This window comes from Scyliorhinus canicula, chromosome 12 (genome assembly GCF_902713615.1).
Source record: "Scyliorhinus canicula chromosome 12, sScyCan1.1, whole genome shotgun sequence".
Classification (NCBI taxonomy): Eukaryota; Metazoa; Chordata; class Chondrichthyes; order Carcharhiniformes; family Scyliorhinidae; genus Scyliorhinus; species Scyliorhinus canicula.
In genome coordinates this window covers 156669143-156688359 of record NC_052157.1, presented here as the reverse complement: position 1 = coordinate 156688359, position 19217 = coordinate 156669143, and the positions used below count along the sequence as shown (strand labels likewise).

General features: G+C 41.5%; 1 protein-coding gene across 7 annotated transcripts in view; it reads right to left on the bottom strand.

Annotated features, from left to right (window-relative positions):
* Nucleotides 1-19217, bottom strand: part of cltcb (clathrin, heavy chain b (Hc)) — a 77979-nt gene that overhangs the window by 17967 nt on the left and 40795 nt on the right. For 4 of the 7 annotated variants that reach the window (XM_038814641.1, XM_038814644.1, XM_038814642.1 and 1 more), the window contains 16 exons: nt 18418-18615; nt 17773-17973; nt 16129-16281; nt 14856-14978; nt 13583-13720; nt 11616-11780; nt 11341-11521; nt 9675-9838; nt 6632-6757; nt 6077-6219; nt 5209-5443; nt 4616-4738; nt 3598-3743; nt 2009-2192; nt 1711-1903; nt 1418-1575 (listed from right to left, as the gene is read on the bottom strand). In XM_038814641.1, the coding sequence (XP_038670569.1) occupies nt 1418-1575; nt 1711-1903; nt 2009-2192; nt 3598-3743; nt 4616-4738; nt 5209-5443; nt 6077-6219; nt 6632-6757; nt 9675-9838; nt 11341-11521; nt 11616-11780; nt 13583-13720; nt 14856-14978; nt 16129-16281; nt 17773-17973; nt 18418-18615 (2631 nt within the window). Of the gene's footprint in view, nt 1-1417; nt 1576-1710; nt 1904-2008; nt 2193-3597; nt 3744-4615; nt 4739-5208; nt 5444-6076; nt 6220-6631; nt 6758-8730; nt 8743-9674; nt 9839-11340; nt 11522-11615; nt 11781-13582; nt 13721-14855; nt 14979-16128; nt 16282-17772; nt 17974-18417; nt 18616-19217 lie in introns of all 7 variants that reach the window. The other 3 variants (XM_038814639.1, XM_038814643.1, XM_038814640.1) reach the window with 1 other exon arrangement.

Sequence of the window (19217 nt, the reverse complement as noted above, 5' to 3'; positions counted from 1 at the left end):
GGACCCAGTGACAATTTAAAAATTCCAATTAAGGGGTAATTTAGCATGGCCAATCCATCTACACTGCACATCTTTGAGTTGTGGGGGGTGTGACTCAAGACAATGAGAATTTGCAAACTTCACTCCACAGTGAATCAGGGCCAGGATCAAGCCTGGGTCCTCATGTCGTGAAGCAGCAGTGCTAACCACTGCACCATGGTGTTGCCTTTGGGAGACAAATGATACCGAAGAGCTTCAGGTCCTTTCAGATACAAGACTCCGGAGAGCGTATTTTCTGGTCAGCACCCTGGGAAATGGAGCCAATCTTGTGGGGTTTAGAGTGTCCTCACGCTGTAAAACCTGATCATTTTATTACTGGGCTGCTAATGCAGGGGTGATGTTGGGATGGCATGGGGACCCAGGGTCTGCCTGGGGTAGATGGAGTCAGTCATGCAGGGGGGTCCCAGTTTGGTGCACTGGTGACTAGTTTCGCTTCCATTCACACCAGTGTGCATATTTAAACCCAGTGGTTGCAACTGGTCAATATTTTAAACCAGGGTCAGTATCAAGGCTGGCCCCATTTGTGCTAGCCACTTGTTTGCGCTGCTGAGGTTGGATGCCACATTTGGCATGTGGAAAGGGAAGGCGTGGAGACATTATGTGATCTATTTCTGGAGGGTCAGTTTGCCAGCCCAGGGGAACTGAAAGAAGTTTGGGCCCTCAGGCCTGGATCAGTTTAGGTACCTTCAGGTACAATTTGGACCAGCATTCCCAAAGGTGTCACCAAGTCTCCATGTGTGCAGGGTCAGAGGATAGAACTTCTGGTATATATGGGTGGATTTTGGCAGAGGACTGTTCCAGTGGAGGAGGAGCTGGGTCCTGTATTGGAGAATGAGGTGTGGAGCGCGAGGCCCTGCGCAGGGTGAACATTATGTGCAAGGATGAGCTTGATCCAGTTTACAGCAGTGTTTAGGGCACACCTGACCAGAGCTAGAATTAGTCACTTCTTTGCAGCGGCCGAGGGAGCCGGCTAACACCACGCACACATTTTGGTCCCACCTCAATTTGTGGGTTTTTGGGTCTCCTTTTTCAACACGTCAGCGATGCTGACCAAGAGTTGGAACCCTGTCCCTGAATAGCCATATTCAAGGTATCAGACTTGCCTGAGCAGTGGGGCTGAAGATCTCACCTTGCTGATTGAGAGGAGTCCTGTTGGGATAGAGTTCCCACACCTGCACTGAGGGGAATCAATTGGATGGCTACTATTAGCTACTTGGTGGGCAAGGGATGTAATTTAACTTGCTGTTGTTTCTATTTTCTACTGTATAAGCTAGTTTTTTCACATGGTTTTGTTTCAGTTTCAAACTTGGATTAATGTGTGTTTTAGCTTCACTGTAGATCAGCTGCAGAGTCGGATTTAGAGATTGAAAACACATACTTGTTGGATGTGAGCATTGTTGGGACCATTAATGAACTCTTCCAGCTCTGCTAAGCGGTTGGTTTTTGCCAATGCAAAAATAAGTTCAGTTTCCACATAGGACTCACGGGCCTTCTTTCTGGCCATCTGCAGGTACTTAACAAGGTCCTCCCAGTTACCTGAAATGAACAGAATTATAACAGAAGTCAGAGGCAACCAGTATGTTCAATAGGTAGACAGTATTGCAAAGCCTAGCCAGAATTAGAAATCAAAAGTAGAAAGCTCAGGTGAAGAGTAGTATTTGAAAACATTACCACTTTTGTTGGCTGCTTCTACAACCTCCATGTATGATGAAGGATCATCTGCCTTGATATAGGAGTCAATGGCCTCTTTAACCATTTCTTTTTGAAGCTGGGCTTTAGCAAGTTGGCTCCACACTGCAGGTTCATTGCATCTTTCAGCAAATTCATATGCACGATCCAGATTTCCAATGTGTTCAATCAGCACCTGGAGAGTACAGTACAGGGTTAAACTATGCAATTTATTTTATTTATTTATTTATTTATTTATTTTTTAAAAAGGTGCCAACACGCGACTTGTATATTTCCTCACCTGCACTGCAGATGTGTTCACATCAAATTTTCTGAAGATGGCAAATGCCTCTTCGAAGAGTTCATTGCTGATTGCAATGTTGGCTATGTCAGGTGCATCATAGTTGTCCAGACGATTGATATATTCCATCACACGGGTACGGTCAGCTTTGATAGCAGTGAGGATCAGTAGGTTCTGCAAATTTCTAGTTTGAGGGGGAAAAGTTGCATCATTTTTGCATATTTATGCTATAGTCTACAGAATTGCACTAATGGATACTACAATAGATGGCCTAGATATGGCTTCACAGTAAGAATTGTTCCCCATTCCAATTTGAAGCAGGAAAATCAGAAACTCAACTGAGATTTACAGCAACGGTACGGGATAATTTGGTGCCACTGGTCTGAGGAAAATTAGCCACTTTAATATGCATGTAGAGTTTGCACCAGTGAAGTAACTAGATACATGACCCCATGACCCATGAAGAAGAATTTTTTTTAAACCTGTACCAAAGCAGCATCAGTTCTGGGCAACATTGAAGGATGATGTGAAAGCACGAGGGTGCAGCAATGTCGCAAGAATGAAACACCAGTTACTAGATCGACTGGAGATGGCCAGGAGATATTGTAAAGGTATTCAAACAAATCAGAGACGTTTGTATATAATTAGGCAGGGAGAGAAATATTCCCATTGGAAGGATCAAGAACCAGAGGACAGATTTTAAACGGTAATGGCAAAAGCGGCAATGGTGACAGTGGATATTTTATTTTTTTAAATTTAAATGATTAGGATCCAGAATACACAGCCTGTGTGGGGAGTGTGGCACTAGGTGAATTGCTCCAGAGAGCCAACACAGATATGGACTCAATGGCAACCTTTGTGCAGTGCCCCAATTCATATGTATATTAGAATTTGGTTAATCATTTTCAGCTAGGGGTAATGCAACTGTAAAAGCTTCAGCCAATCCACTGAATTAAGGGAAGATCTAGATCGGCTGTCATTCAGATTTCCATATTTGGCTTCCAGCAGGTTTGGTGCAGCTTCTGCCCATTGCAAACTGCAATGTCAAACGGTGGCAGGCCAACACCAGAAGTTCTAGATGCAGCCTCTGACCCAGCAGCCAGTACACCTGTTGACAAACATACTAGGCCAGAGAGAGAAATAGGAACCATGCAGAGATAGAGGGAAAAAAAGCTGATCAAGTCTTTAAATACAGCCATTCTTGCAAAATTGGATTTAGTGGCATGGTTTTGATTTTTTTTTTTTAAGTCATGGATCAGAGCCATCTAGGGGAAAATCCAGCAACTTCAGCGAAATTACAACTCCAAACTGTTACAGCCACTGGATCACAGGTTGCATCTAATTTGCCCTGTGGTCATTTTTAATAGAAATCAAAATACTGAATGCCAGAATCTAAATAAAAACAATGGAACCTCCAGCATCTGTGGAGAAAGAAAACGTAGGAGTTCATATGAATTCTCTGGACTCAAACAGTAGCTCCCATCTCCACATATGCTGCCAGGCCCGCTTGAGATTTTTCAGAATTAGTCTTCAGAATTAGTCTTAACATGTCTGCAACTGTAACAAATAACTTGACTGAGCTGTTCTACCTGTGCTCACTGAAGACAGAATTGTCCAGGACAATTTTTTCCAATAGTTCAATTAATTCATTTGGAAGATCAGCAGTCATGAAAGCCTTGACAGTAACCGAAACCTCCTCAGGATCCTGAGTTTCCGACAGAGCAGTTTGCACAACCTAGAAAAAAGCACCATGAAAATGGTGATCTTCAACACAATACCCAAATTAATTTCACAGTAGATTCTCAAAACTTATTTTATGCAGATCAAAGCACTTGTGCCTCTATTCAGAATGGTTTTCAACAGAAGGCAACTAGGCACTAGTTAATATCAGGTACTTCTAAAGAGAAGCTCTGCTATGCCTAGTATACCAACAGTTAATTCAGGAAAGGCACAATGTTGAATAGATTGTCAATATATAGAGTATAAAAATTCTCTCCTGCACTTGCATTTGTCACGTTCCAGGCTAGTCAATATTTACAGTTGGTAGTTTGCTATGGCAGTTAAGTACACAACATCAAGGGTTGCATACCACTTCTACATATACACATTAGAACCCTCAAATGGTAGGTCCAAAATCCTTTTAGAGCGCACGCTCTTCTTTGTCCAGCTATTTATTGCCTTGGATTTTTCTTATTCATTGCCCAGCTCTTGTGGCCATTTTCATTTCAGGACTGCTTAAAAACAGCATAGCACATTCAATGTATGGAATTTCATTACTACATAGTAATGTTTTACCCTCAGATTCTAGAAAAATGCACCCAATATAAATGTTGGATACGTAGATCTAAACTGAGGAAAATGACAACTACGTAAAAGGTGAATGTTGAAAACTTGCAGGTTTTTGCAGGCTTCTGAATTGTAAAGTTGGTTTATTTCGAAATATCAATAATTATAGTGGATTATGCGATTCCAGCTTACAGCAATTTTGTCACTCATTTCATTTCAATAGAACAAGCCCATAATGAAGCTCCTACATTGTAACTAAATGTATAAAAGCTACACTGCAAACACTGGGCTTTTATAATACCCCAATTAATGTTTTTTTACCTGGTCAATAAGAGGTCTCCTGTATGGGTTAGTCTCTTGCAGGACACTTGCCCAGAGCTCAGGATCTTTCCGGCGGACAAGGTAACGAGAAAGGCTCTTGAACAATGAGTTCTCATTGCATACCTGTTTCAGAGGGGTAAAAAGACGCATCAAGAACTGTTCCAGAGCAAGCATTTTCCCAGCAGACACTGGAAACTAGTCAGACTAAATAAGGTACAATATGGAGAAATTTCTACTGAACAAGCAGTTAGATCAAATGGTTGCACTCATCCTCAAGGCTAGAGTGCAAACCCAGGCAGACATTCCTGTAGAGTATGAGGTAAGGCTATCTCAGTTATTTTCTCCAAGAGGACCATTTGATAAACCCACAAGGAGGTATTCCCAGGCAACATCCCAAGAAGTTATTTTTAAGAAAACACTGCTAGAGTTCTTAAAATTTGCTGATACTGTACTCCACACATTCTGGCTAGATAGGGCCAAAGATCTGAATTTATATAAATAAAAAAACCAGTATGTTATGAAAGGAAACTCAACCCAGTTTGCTTTTCATACATTAACCAGACATAACTGGGAGAAGGATAACAATCACTTACATTGATGAGCTCCAAGTCACACTGGCCACGCTCATAGGCTACACAAGCCAGATGGGGGTCTCTCTTCTCACAATATTTACCAACCACACGGCTATCATAATATGGGTTCTCCCGGAGGAAGCGCTCAGGGTTGTTATTGCTGTCGATGTAAATTTTTGCAAGTGCATTGTGGGTGGCAGGTTCCTCACAGCCTTCATGAATTCGTGATTCTAGCCAGGGCAACAGTAACTTTAGCCTGCAAAAAAAATATATACATGCAAGTTTAAAAAGTGGCCAGTGCACAAACATGCAGCACAAGAGGCAGGAATGGCCTCAAAATACTCATAAGAGGCTGAGGACAAACCCTCAAGAGATCAATGGTGAAGAGGGAGGAATAGTCATTTGATTCTCGAAAAAGGCATTTCCAGGCCAAGTTCAGATTTTTACCTACAAGGGAGTCTAGGGTTACAGAATACAAGAAATGGAATTAAAACCAGTCAACTAGGTAGAGTAGGTTTTGAAGAGCCAAATAGTCTGCTTATTCTTTTATTGTATTCGAATCTTAGATGTCTCGAGCGCAAGCAGATGGATTGCTGATGGGTGTTGAGCTACGGTTTAACTCGCAAACAAACCATTCTGGCACATTTGGTAATTTCACAAAAGGGATTAATGGGCAGAGTGGAGGTACACAAGTCAGAATCAAACCAGTTTCCTTTCCCCCCCAAAAAAAAATCTGCTGAGCAAGTCCTTTAGTGACCCAGGTGACTGGGAGCACCATTTTAGAAATCTGTTACTAGTAGTGGCTTTCACAAAAAAAAACTAGTCATAGAATTGTGAATTGGAACCTGCAATACTCCTGGTTAGAGTAGAAGGGGATTAATTACCATACCTGTTCCGCTTTTCTACTTCAGCAACCAGTTCATCAGTGGAGAATTGCCCACGTACAACAAGGATTAAATTCTTAATGACATCTTCTGAACAATCTACGTCAAGGAGCCCTCCGACCACTACTGGCAAACGACTTGGATTCACCTAACAAAACACAACAGGTCATATTCTTGTCCCAATAAACAATCCATTTACAACTAGTGGATAATTTCAGAATAATTTAAAAGCCAGTTACAGAATGAGAATTAATGCAAAATGGAGGGAAATCAGTCATCTGGCTTGCAAGTCCAGACCCACAATGTGGTTGACTTAGCCATCCGCTGAAATGGCCTGCCAAGCCACAAGGGCAGTTAGGAATGGGAAAAAATGCTGGCTTTGCCAGTGATGTCCACATCCCATGAAAAACAAACAAAATCAAGCTCAATGGTGGCCTAGGAACATTCTGGTCGTACAGCCACCCTCTTCAAAATACACTTGAATCAGCTGCCCAAGTTACAACAAAGACAATTCACAGGGCCAAAACATTTCCCACTTCTATTGTACTCCATTCACTCACCTTCTGAACGTAGATCTCAATATACTTCTGCAGGTTGTTGCGGTATAGATACAACACCAGGTCATGCACAAAGTCAAAGCGATCACAAACAATAATCAGAGGCAGCTGGTCAGTCAGTTTGGCCTCCTGTGAAAACAATAGTTTAAAAATAGAACAGCTTCAGAGTCTTTATCCACCATAAAATGCATTTGAACACATCCATAAGCCAACTTTCTACAACTGCTCTCAGCCTTCTTTGACAGAAGCAAGCACCAAGAAACACTTCCATGAGTATTTGATAGAATGCAGATCCTTGAATGGATTGAAATTGACAGGTTTGATCGTAATCAAGTCAAAACTACAGCAAACATAGCCATGTATTTAGATGCACCTGCAGATGGTTCATTTCAGTTCCATTAAAAGATTGTGGAAGCTAGAAGAGATAGTTATTCTATAGATCAGTATTTGATCTTTCACACAACCTACCAGTCTTCTTTAAAAACCACAAGCTTGTTAAAAATCTACATTTCATACATGTATTAGTTCAGATGTTGAACAGATCCCAAAAATAACTTGCCACTAATCTCTTGCTGTGTGCACACAGAAAATGGCTCAGATTGCTGAGTGCAAAAACTTTAGGATGCACCCAAAGTTAGAAAAGACAAGCTTTAGTTTGAACATTATTCCTTTTAAGCATGAGCACACAGTTTGAGCAGACAGGACTGAGGAAGCTAGACACTTGGGAGCAAGAACAAACATTTCTAGTCTACTCCTAGAAATTTTACTTTAGGTTGAATATCAAACCAAATATGTTTAGATCTTGCATAATATCAATGCAACATAGCACGTGGCTTGGGTTGAGCAAGGGTCATCTTATAACAAGTTGGATTCTACTTGAAACTTGAGGGATCATCAACCCCTGTATAACTTTCATTAAGGTTGATGCAAAAATGTTACAAATTGCAAATTGAAATACTAATATTCACCCCAAAAATTCTCACCATTGTTGCTTACATTTAGTGAAAACTTCACCCCCATTTACTGGTAGAACACAACTGTATTATGACTAAAAACCTTACATCTACTACAGTAGTGATGGTATTGAAACTAGCAGTTACTGCAGGAATAGTACTCTGGGATTGGGAGCAGACATTGCTCAATAGATCAGCTTTACACGAGTCTGAACATTTGACTCTCCTCTTCCCCCTCCCACATCACATCCTGCTTTAAGCAAAAATTAGGTAACTTGCACTTGAAAGCACTGCCCTCTGTGACCAAGTAAAAATACCCCAACTTCTGGATTATATAAGATGAGCAACAGTCTGTGGTTCAAGGAGGTCTATCACTACCCATGGGGAACTACTGATGGACAAATATGGCTGTTGGCATTCCCACAACTAACATGCAGCAGATTAGATCTTCCAAATTCATGGGGCAGTTTTTGCTGGCATCACCAAATGATATATTCATGTTAAGACTTGAGCCAATTAACTGGCCAAGTCTCAACCTGCTTCCAGCTACAGATCTTGAAGGTGGTTCAAACATATAGCGATAACTGCTATATGGCCTAGTCTTGCCCTCGACTTGGAGCTGGGTACCCAACACCACAAAATGCCCCAGATTAGTTCTAAAAAGGCCATGTTGCAGGCTAGGGCCCAGTAGAAAAAAAAATTATTAAAGTAACAAAATTTAAATTAACCCACATATCTTCACCTTGATATGCAATGAGAATAATTAGCATCAAAGGCAGCCTGTAAATCAAGAGGCCACCCATTCACTAGTATAGGGGTTCATGGAAAGTCTAAAGCAGGGTCATCATCGTGTTCAGCCAGCCTCAGCAAACAGTTGCTCAGGTTTCTATTTTGGCTTTCCACAAGTACAGACCAAAGGCAGATTTCAAAGTGCACTTTTAATGTTACGACACAGTAACAGATAGCAGCTTTCCTCAAGTTGAGCAGGGCTAACACCAGCCAAATTTAAAGTTTTAGATACATTTTGAACTGCAAGATATATTTTAGCCAGCTTCATAACATTCTGCCAATGTCTTGCCACATCCAAGAGCACTGTCCTCCTGGAAATAAGGGAGGGAAGGAAAGGAAGCCTGCGCTGCAAAGATTTACCTGGTACATGTCCTGTCCATTCCAGACAAGAAGGAACAGCACAAAAAATAATAGCTTCCATCAGGAGCTGGTCACTCAATTCAACATTACACAAACTGATAAGCAGTTGAAGTTAACATGGTCATTTAACACCAATAGCTGAAGGGTCAATTCTGCAAAAGCCAATTTAATCGGTTCTTATTTCTGCATGAGCTTCAGTTGAGAAAGCAGCCACACCGTTTCTTAAAATCTGTTTACTGTTACTTCAGGTCCTGAAACATCAGGTCATTGTTCAAACAGAACAAACAGCAATTACATTTGCAGTTCTGAAGCACTAGTCTAATTAGACTACAAAAATGTTATATTATACTGGTTCTAGTTTAAAGCTGATAATCAAGGCTAGTTTCAATTTTTCACCCCCCCATCCAGTTAAGCAGCTGCTTGCAGTCAACCTTTTTATCTTTCACATGACACTTGTAACTGCAGTAGGCAATTCTAACAGGACAGTTACAGTGTGATTACTAAACCAATTCAGAAGCTGATATGCAGCTTGATTCAGGCAATTCAGAAATTCCAAAGATGTTCAAAACTTGGGCAGATACCAAGTGCCAGCTTGGCCATAGAATATCTGATGGAGTTAGAACAAAGATAAGGACATGTCCAATTAAGTATTGGTACCAATATTGCCCAGCACACAATTAGAAATATGTTAAAAATAAGCAATTACCTACGGGTTTATGCAAATAGCCAAATGGATGGTAAAAATGCATTGGTTCCCATAACATTAACACAAGTAGCTTCTGCAAAGGAACAATCTGGGATGGATTGCTTAGGCTACTTGTTTGGATTTTGCAATTCTGCCAAAATAGCCAGCTTATCATTTAAACATTTTCTAAATTAAGCTATTTGCATGTACACCATATATGCAGGAGAACCAAGAAACAAAGCCAGGAAGTTTATACTACCTTAAGAAAGTTCTTCACACGTTCCGGATCATAGCAATTGCTCTCACGACAGATTCTTTCCACTTCTTTGATCTGCCCAGTTTTGCAGGCGGCTTGAATGTACTTGAAGTGGACTTCTGGATCTTGACTGAAGTTTACAATGGAGCCCAAAAAGTAGAACAGACCTTACAAATAAAGCAAATGTTACATGGAGGTAAGCAGGGATCTTGTTAAAGGTCAAGGTAGCCAGCATTTGATCTCAAAGAATCAATACAGAATCAGTGCATATAGTCTGCACCAACCCTCCGAAAGAATCTAGGCTGCTTCCCTGCAACTCCACTGAACCTGTTCATCCCTGGATACTAAAGGGCAATTTTTATCATGGCTAATCCACCCAACCTGCACATCCTTTGATTGAGGAAACCAGAGCACCTGAAGGAAACCCTCACAGACAAAGCCAAAAATGAACTAGACTCCCTGGGACTGAGACAGCAGTGCTAACCACTGCACTGCCCAGAATGCCAAGAATACAAGGTAGATAAGTCCAGTTATGTTCCAGAAATCATTCCAGTTATCTTGCAAACCCATGACCTAACTTTATTTGAATCTTGCTGACATGCGTCAATGGTTATCCAATTTTATTTCCATTCATTTAGTCAGGCTTCCAAAGATGTTATAAGCAGATGGAACCAGGGCCTTCACCATTTAGTGCAGTCGGTACATCCAGCTCCCAGTTGCTATGAACAGTTTCACAAGAATGCTATATGCATATTGAAAAACTTGTCAATTAGTGAACTGGGGATTTAATATTTTTAAAATAAATTTATTGAGTGCCCAATTCAATTTTTCCAATTAAGGGGCAATTTAGCATGGCCAATCCACCTACCCTGCACATCTTTTGGGTTGAGGTCGAAACCCACACAAACACGGGGAAATCCACTCAAACACAGGGAGAATGTGCAAACTCCACACGGACAGTGAGGATTTAATTTTTCATAGCATAAATTATTCAATCAAGCCAACTACCATCTTAAACTTGCAACACCTTATGTAAAAGGAATGCTCAGAAGACAATTCAAATGGGATGAAGAAATCAGGCAGAGTTGAAAGCTTAGTAAAGAGAGGGGCTTTCAAAAGGGGGTGGGGGGGGAGGAGTGAGAGAGGGGCAGATCAGGAAGGCAGCACAAGCAGGAGCGTTAGAGCTTGGAGACTTCAAATGAACAGGGCAAGCAACCAACATGCAGCAGCTCATATGGAGGGCAAGGATTGAGAATTTAAACAAAGTTAATGCAAGTTGGAAAGGACAAAAGTGTTGGATGAGAAGGCTGTGGAAAAGAGAATACTAGGATGTAGCACAGAAGAGACCTTGGAAAAGTCTGCAGTACACAGATATTTAAAAAGGCAGAAAGTAAGCACAGTGCTTCACACAATACTGAGCCTGTGGACCAGGTAGTTGTAGCCAGGGCATAATTCACACCAAAGGCTCTTGTACAATTACCTCAGGAATTAATAAAACAATGGCTGCACTATTTTGATGTACAAAAACCCAGACAGGAAAATACTCTTGCTGAAACCCACACTGATCTTTTGGATGACAAGCAGGATATGCCATCACCCATTGCATTCCCGTTATTGTTAAAACCCAAAAACCCAAATCAAATTTACAAGAAAGAGTCATAGCACCTACCTTCAAAACTCTTGAAGGACTCGAACAGTTCGATCAACTGCTGTGTACCAAGCTGCTCATGGTATTTGGAGGCAACTTGCACACAGATCTGCAGATTCTGACGGATGTTAGCAGACAGCATGGCACGTAGGCATTCAACAGAATCCTCAACAGACAAGGATCCAAAGTAATTGACGAGCCACTGTGGGGAAAGGAGATTTAAGTTGTGGCAAAATGTTACATACAAGGCAACACCCAAATTCCATTAAATTATGGAATAAAATCTATTCACTGACCTCAGGATTGAGGAGGTGTGTGTGCACAACAGCACGCTTGATATCATACAAGTCTGTATAATGTTCTAGGGCTCTTTGTAGCAGTCCAGCTTTCTCACAAAGCTGAGCAATGTGTGCACGGTCATAGTGAGTAAACATCTGGTTACCAAGAATAGCATCTGCAACCTGAAAAAACAAACAATTGATATTGTTAGCAATTTAGATAGGTACCTGGGGGCTACTGTAGCTATATTGGCAAAGAGGAAGACCCATCAGCATATAAATCTCTTGCTTAATGCTATAAACAAGGCATTGAGAGCCAAACTCTCGGCAGCCAAAAACTGGAAGGCACAGATGCAAGTAGCAGGGTACCTTGCGATGAGTCACAAGACATACATGGGTGCCTTGGAACAGAAGGGGAAAATTCACTTGAGCATATCAAATACCAATGTTAGGCAAATCTCCAATTATTAGCCAACCACCCAAGTTCTGACATGGATATTGTACAATGAAATACAACCAGATCAATAAAAGTGCACAGCATCCATGTAGCCACTAGAGGGGGTTTAAATGGCAACCACCATGGCATTATTGCAGTGGTATCAACTGCAGAAACGCAGCAGTTTAAAGAACAAAACATAATCACCTTCAAACGGTGTACAAATTCAAAAGATAATGCTCAAATGGCAGAGCCTACTATGGACCAAGTGGCCTAATTTTGCCCCTATCTGATGGTCTTGGAGATCCTAGTGATAGCATTAGATTTGTAAGACTGACATACCCACAGCACATGTGTCATTTAGCTTAAATGGCCCATTAAAATATTTTTTATTCAAAGTATTTTCACATATACAAAAAAATATAAGATCTCAGAACACCAAACACATCAACTTGATAATCCAAACCACCACAATCTACCTACCCCCCCTGACACCAACATCCCACCGTCCCAATTTTAGCCCCCCCCCACCCAAACTATTTCCAGAAAAGCCCACTGCATTCACAGGGCCTCCCCCACCCACACAAACCCAGAGATCAGCCCATTGGTCTTACTAAAGAATTATGTGGTGCTACTAAAGAATGACTTGGGGACAAAGAGGTTCTGAAACAAACAGAAACCTCAGCAGAGTCATTTACACTGCACACCTACCCAGTGACAGCACCTCCTGCGTGTTAATCAGCTCCAGTCTCGCCAAGTCCAGTTTATGCAGCTGTGCTCAGCTCGGTGCCACCTGAAACTCACCCCCACCACCCCAAATGGCAACTCCCATAGTCTCCTTTCCTGCCCCTTGGTATTATCAGGAACACCTTTCCCCATGTTTAATTTATATCCTCGAAGCCAGCCGAATCACCATAATACCTCCAATGCTTCAGAGATACACAACACTACATTTGACACCCAACAGCCATCACCAAAGCGAAAAGCAACAGGGCAAAGCAGGCACTCCTTCCTTGTTCCTCTGGTGTAACCCAAACTCAACTGTTCATCCACATGCTTGCAACTGACACCTAATATGGTAGCTGGACCAATCCACCCCAGCACCTCTGAACAAACACACCCACTCCACACCACCCCACCCAGTCAAAAGCCTCTGCCCATTGTCACCACCACCTGTACTGGTGGTTCTCTTCTTTCTCTCTCTTTCCCTCCCCCCAAAAGGCATCATTATATTGATTAGACCAAAGGAAGTGTTGTCCCTCACCCACTTAACCCCAAAAGCACATCACATCTATTTACACAACTCTGCACTTCTCACCTCTATTTTTTGTTGTTACAAACTCCATATTGTGTTGAGGTTTCTCCTGGGTTGGAGGCTTAGACCAGATACCATGGAAGCAATTAAATCCACTCAGCAGGATCACTAAATAACAGACATGTGGATCGTGGAAACAGAGTGCAACAGTTATCCCACTCCCACCCAGAGGGTTAAACTGGTTCTCTGCAACCTACAAGATCACTGCTTCACTTGTATGGAACTGATTTGTACCTGAGGAGCATGCATGAGGTTCATTTCCAGGAGGCGAGTCTGCAGGGGGCCTTCAGATGGACGGTTATTCTTGAGGGCATCCAGCAAGAAGGAAGTGCACTGCTGGATCAGGTTGTACTCCATGAACACATCAACAATCTGCAACAAGATCATAATCAAGGAAAATGCAGTGATTTGAAATAGTTACTGAATGGAGTATGAAGTGAATGCAAAATGCTAACTCAACATTCTCCATGACGCACCAGGCCAAAACAAAAAAAGGATGCACTTTGTGGACCCCAACACAAGTCGTAACGAGAGCCTCAAATGATGTGCTTAATAATTACAACCCATCCCTATCCCCACTTCAGAGGTCCCAGTCAGCACCATGTACTCTACTCACTCACAGCTGTACTTTTCCTTTTGAACGTTTGAAAGTTAATTGTTTTCAATCACCCTTAGAACAGAATGTTACAGATCACAACAAAAGTCTTCATTACACAAATAAAAATGCCATATTTAAAGGGCACCATCTAAGCAAATGTACAGACAATCTGGAGCTAGTTTCTCAGTTCCATCTCTTTCAGATGAACACCCTTTTGTCACCAATACTTGCTATCCAAATCAAACTAGAATCTGGGGGCCTTCTGGACCCAACAAGCTCACTTCCTGTAGATTAGTAGAGATATACTAGATTATTAGAGATATAGTATAAAGTTCCCCTTATGCCAACAGATAGGAATTCATACTGCAAGGTCTCCCCTTTGAGCTTATGTGAACTGAAATCAACATTCCATTTTTTAAATTTTAGAGTACCCAATTCAGGGGCAATTTAGCATGGCCAATCCACCGATCCTGCACATCTTTGGGTTATGGGGGCGAAACCCATGCATTCTTGATGAGAGTGTGCAAACTCTAGACAGTGACCACTTCAGATGGTGATCTGGGGCCTTGGCACCATTGCTAATCACCATGCTGCCCTCTGTATTCCATTCTTAAAACCAATTGCAACCATCCTGCAGTACTCACTAGTTATGAAGAATCATCCACTAATTATGCAGGGCAATGTTAAATACATCGACTTTCCTGGCGGACAGTGTAATCAGCTTGTACTATTAAACATTGGGATTTAAGGAAACAAGTCTAGTAATTTCAGATGGAGTTAGTTCAGGGGGAAGGTTCAGCATTACAAGGAAGGCCATTCACGTTAATACAATAGCAAGGGCAACTGAAGACAAGTGCAAGATTCTTTTCTGCTATCATGCACTCACTTTCAAAGGAGGAAGTTCCTTACCTGGGTGATATCTGCAAGGGGTTCTTCATCCTGAACCAACATCTGAGCAAATTGAAGTCCTTGATCAGGACCAACCCTCATTACATTCCTCAGCAGAAAGATCCAATCCGGGGAGTAACCAACCTGAAGGACAAACCACAGTTGAGCAATAATCTGGCCTGTGAGGCAACCATCAGCTACATCAGTTCCAACTTTCTTTCAAACTCGTATCTATTGGGTTTTTTAAAAATTAAAATAAGAGGCAGAATTTCAGAATCACAACCTCAAGCCACATTTATCCCATCAAAGCTTTAAGCCAACAAGATACCCACTTACGGCAGCTGTATTTTGTAGCTGATCCCAATTCAATCCAGACATTACATTCTGCCAGACACTCCCCACAGGATTTCAAAAGACATTTAACAAGGTTAACAATGAGGACCCATTGAGGAATTTAAGCTTTAGATTGAAGGCAAGTGTCGCAGTAATGTCATTTTGGAGTGCAATTAATGGTATTGCAAAAATCAGCACTTGAGCATCAGGCAATTGCAATACAATACGACTTGGATGAGGGGGATATGTGCCCAACTTTGCAGACACTACATGTTGAGTGGGAAGGTGGCAAAGAAATCTCGAGGTTGATGATCCATTTTCTGATAAAGAGGACTCATCAGTAAATGCAGAAGGATTGGAGGGGCTCTGCTGATTAAATCAAAGTTAACATGAGGAACAGGTAGACAAATTGTATTTCAGCCTTTCGCCAAGGTGTAGAGTACAAAGCACAAGAAAGTTTTGCTGCAGTTATACAGGAGACCCCACATCACATCTGGAATACCATGCACAGTTTGGCTCCTTTTAAGCAATTCAGGATAAACAAATGAAAACACCGAAAAATCTCAGGTCAGACTTCAGTGTAGAGAACAGTCTGGATGACTCAGCTAGGAAAGTTTCTGCCCCATTTCAGATTCCAGCATCTGCAGTAATTTGTATTTTTTTTTTATACAACAATAAGCAAAGATTTGCTAGATTAATTCCCAAAATGATGGCTGCTGTACTGTTAAAAATAGAGGGGATATGAAATTTGCATTGGCTGAAAAGCTTATAACTAGCAAGTCTCAGGATAAATTGGTCATTGGAGACGAGAGCTAAAATCTCTTCAAAGGGCTGTACCATTTTCCACTCAAGGGATGTAGAAGATACCTGATGATTGCACAAGACTGAATGTCGATTTAACCAGTTCTAAAACAATCTGCCAACCTGAGCAAAGTAAAGTCACACAATATTAAAAACTTACTTTCTTGGCATACAGCACAATCTTCTGGAACTGACCGGTTTCAGCAAAACACTGGATCACCTTGTTGGGGACATTTGCCCTCAGGTAGACACTCAGTGCCAGTGTGGGATCCACAGACTTTACAATATCACCAAGCTCCTCAGAGCATTCCAGCTACAGGAACAAAACAGACCATTAAATTACAAGTTAGCACTCAACTTACTGTTTTTGTAATTACTGAAACTCTCAACCAGCTGTGGTACAGGCATGTGGGAACTAGAGGAATAGTTACAAGGTGCCACAGATCTGGACTGTTTGGGTTTACAAGCTAAATACATATTAGCTGATGCTAAAGCCTGTGTAATCCATATAGAGTTTTCTATAAACAAGTTGGGAGGTGCTATTCTCGCTCTTGAACACAAAGCAATCAGTACCTGTTGTCAGAGTTGTATTAACCTTATTTAGCAAATTAGTCTCAAGGATTCAGCTCCAAGAGGGAGATACTAGAGGGCACGATTACACATTTCCTCATTGCCAAACAGAGCCATTGGCACCATTGGGAAGGCATGGCCAACAAGTGTCAGGGGTAGGTTCTTCAGTGGTGGGTGCATGGAATGCACTGCCAGCAGAGGTGGTGGAGTCAGTCATTAGGGACATTTAAGTGACTCTTGGACAGGCACATGGGCAGCAGTAAATTGAAGGGGTGCAGGTTAGGTTGATCTTAGATTAGGATAAATGGTCGGCACATTGTGGACCGAAGGGCCTGTATTGTGCTGTTCCATGTTCAGATCATACCTCTTGGTTATGGTAGTTCTACAACATTGTTCATGAGGCCATAAGGCAAATAACTTGGTACGGTACCGCCATGCATCATAATTACACATACTGCATCCAGTCTGTTAGTGCTGGAGACGATTGCTAGCAAGTTCAGTTGATAAAGTAAACCATTTGGTCCTGGGTTAGGTAGCATTGTAGCACCACTATTCAAGAGCACAAAAATGTTCAATATTTCAGCCTTAGAAGGCTCCGAGAAGGGCCAAGTGGGCAACTTAAAAACAGAGCACAAGTATGTTACCAAATGAACCAAGCACTGGGTCTGCATGGCTCAAGGCAATCAGGTAGAACATAAATACATGTGGTCCTGCCAGATGCCCTAGTTGGCCAGCAACCTCCTAAATCCATAACAAGAAACAACTCCACTCAAAAAGAATTTGATATCTGGAAAGTAGAACCCTTGGGGGAATTCACACTAGCTTCAGGGAGGGTGTAGCATAATGATATCACAGATTCAAATTCCACCGCAGCAAATGGTGAAATTGGAATTCAATACAAATCTGGAATTAGAATTCTAATGATTGCTGATGTGCTAACCCCATGCACATTGGGGAAAGAAATGCCATCCTTACCCATTCTAACGTAAACATGACTCCAGGTGATTGAACTGCCCTCCGAAATGGCCAAACAAGCTGCTCAGTTCAAGGGGAATTAGGGGACCAGCAATGCCCAAATTTAATTAATAAATCAGGAAGTGTGCCAGACAATTAGGGTTTCACAAGGTTGATAGCGATCTGGGCAAATGTGTAGCAAGCACACGCAGTTGCATCAAGTTTGAAAAAGTATGCAAAAATTAGTCTGCAAATGAACTTCCTATCGTCAAATTATTACCTTATCCTCTTTTAGCCACTTCTCAAGCAATTGTTTGCGGCCCTGCTGTAGTACTGGCCTACACAACTCCAAAGATTCAAATTTGTTCAGCTGCCCTTGATCAAGCAGGATTCCAAAGTACTGCAGCAAAGGAGAAGTCTGTCCTGGCTGGGCAGGTACACTTTGAAAACGGCGGATTGTGTCTGGAGTGCGCAAGATGCCCTGATTTTAAAAAAAAGGCACAAAATGAAGTGAAATGCATAAACAAGCAAACTGAATTACAGGGTCCAAAAGGAATTAGGTAGCACTTAAGACAATAGTCAACATGTCCTTGCTTCACTACATCTGTCATTAAACAGATTTAGTTCCTACACAGAAGCAAGCAGACTCACAAAAAGTACAATCAGTATTGCAAAAAGTACAGCAGTATTACTGACTAAATTAAGGCTCTAATCACTGCAATGTTTACCACCAAGTGGTTCCAAAAAGCACTTGCACGAAATTTCCCCAGAGTGCAATTTTTTGGGCCAAGTAACCCTAAGTGGAGTGGAGACAAACTAGCTGCTTCGATTTCTTGCAAATAATTCTAAAAACACATTACAGTCAAAGAACTGCAGCAAAAGAGGCTTACCCTGTCAAATTTGTACTACATTGTAAATGCATTACCTTGGGTGCATTTGCAGCTATTTTTGCTGCTTCGGAATAGTTTCCCTGAGCAAAGAGAGCATTGAACTTGCGAGCAAAAAGTTCCTCCGCCCCAGCCAAATTATTGCGCACAGCCATGCGCAGAGCAAGGTCTGGATTCTGCAAAACGTTGGTGATATAAGGAATGATGTTCTCTTCCTCAACACAGACAGACAACACCTGCAAAGTAAACAGCCATTAGATCTCAGCATTTTAGTAAACCATTTTTATTTAATACAATGTAGATAGCTGCAGAGGGAATATTATATAGTTTAGTAAAACACAACCCAGACTACTTCATTTGATATAGAAAACTGGTATTTCACATGAGGACAGACCAGTATAGTTGACCTGAGCTTTACAGGGAAGCCACCACAATGGAAGCCAAATTGTGTTTGGTTTTAAAAAGACTAATCCACATTTTAACATCTCCAAAAAGGAAAGCAATTTCTTCAAATGCAAAAAATACCATTTTCAATGGCAAAACGTCATTTTCTTCTGGAGTTTAGGCCCCAGTGCCTTTTCACAGCAACATAGTTCTGGGACAAATGAGATATTTGCAGTAGCTAGAACAATTAGATGTTCTACTTGTTCGTGTGCCCTTGGGCAGAGTGTTTAAAACCATGTGCACCTACTTAGCACTTCAGATCACTTCCTATTCCATTCCAAATAATTTCACCTGTTCAAACATTACCTGCAAAAATTATTCATTGTTCACGAATAAGTGATTCCTGGATGTGGATGCTAAAAGCAAGGCCAACTACATGACAAATATTGATCTG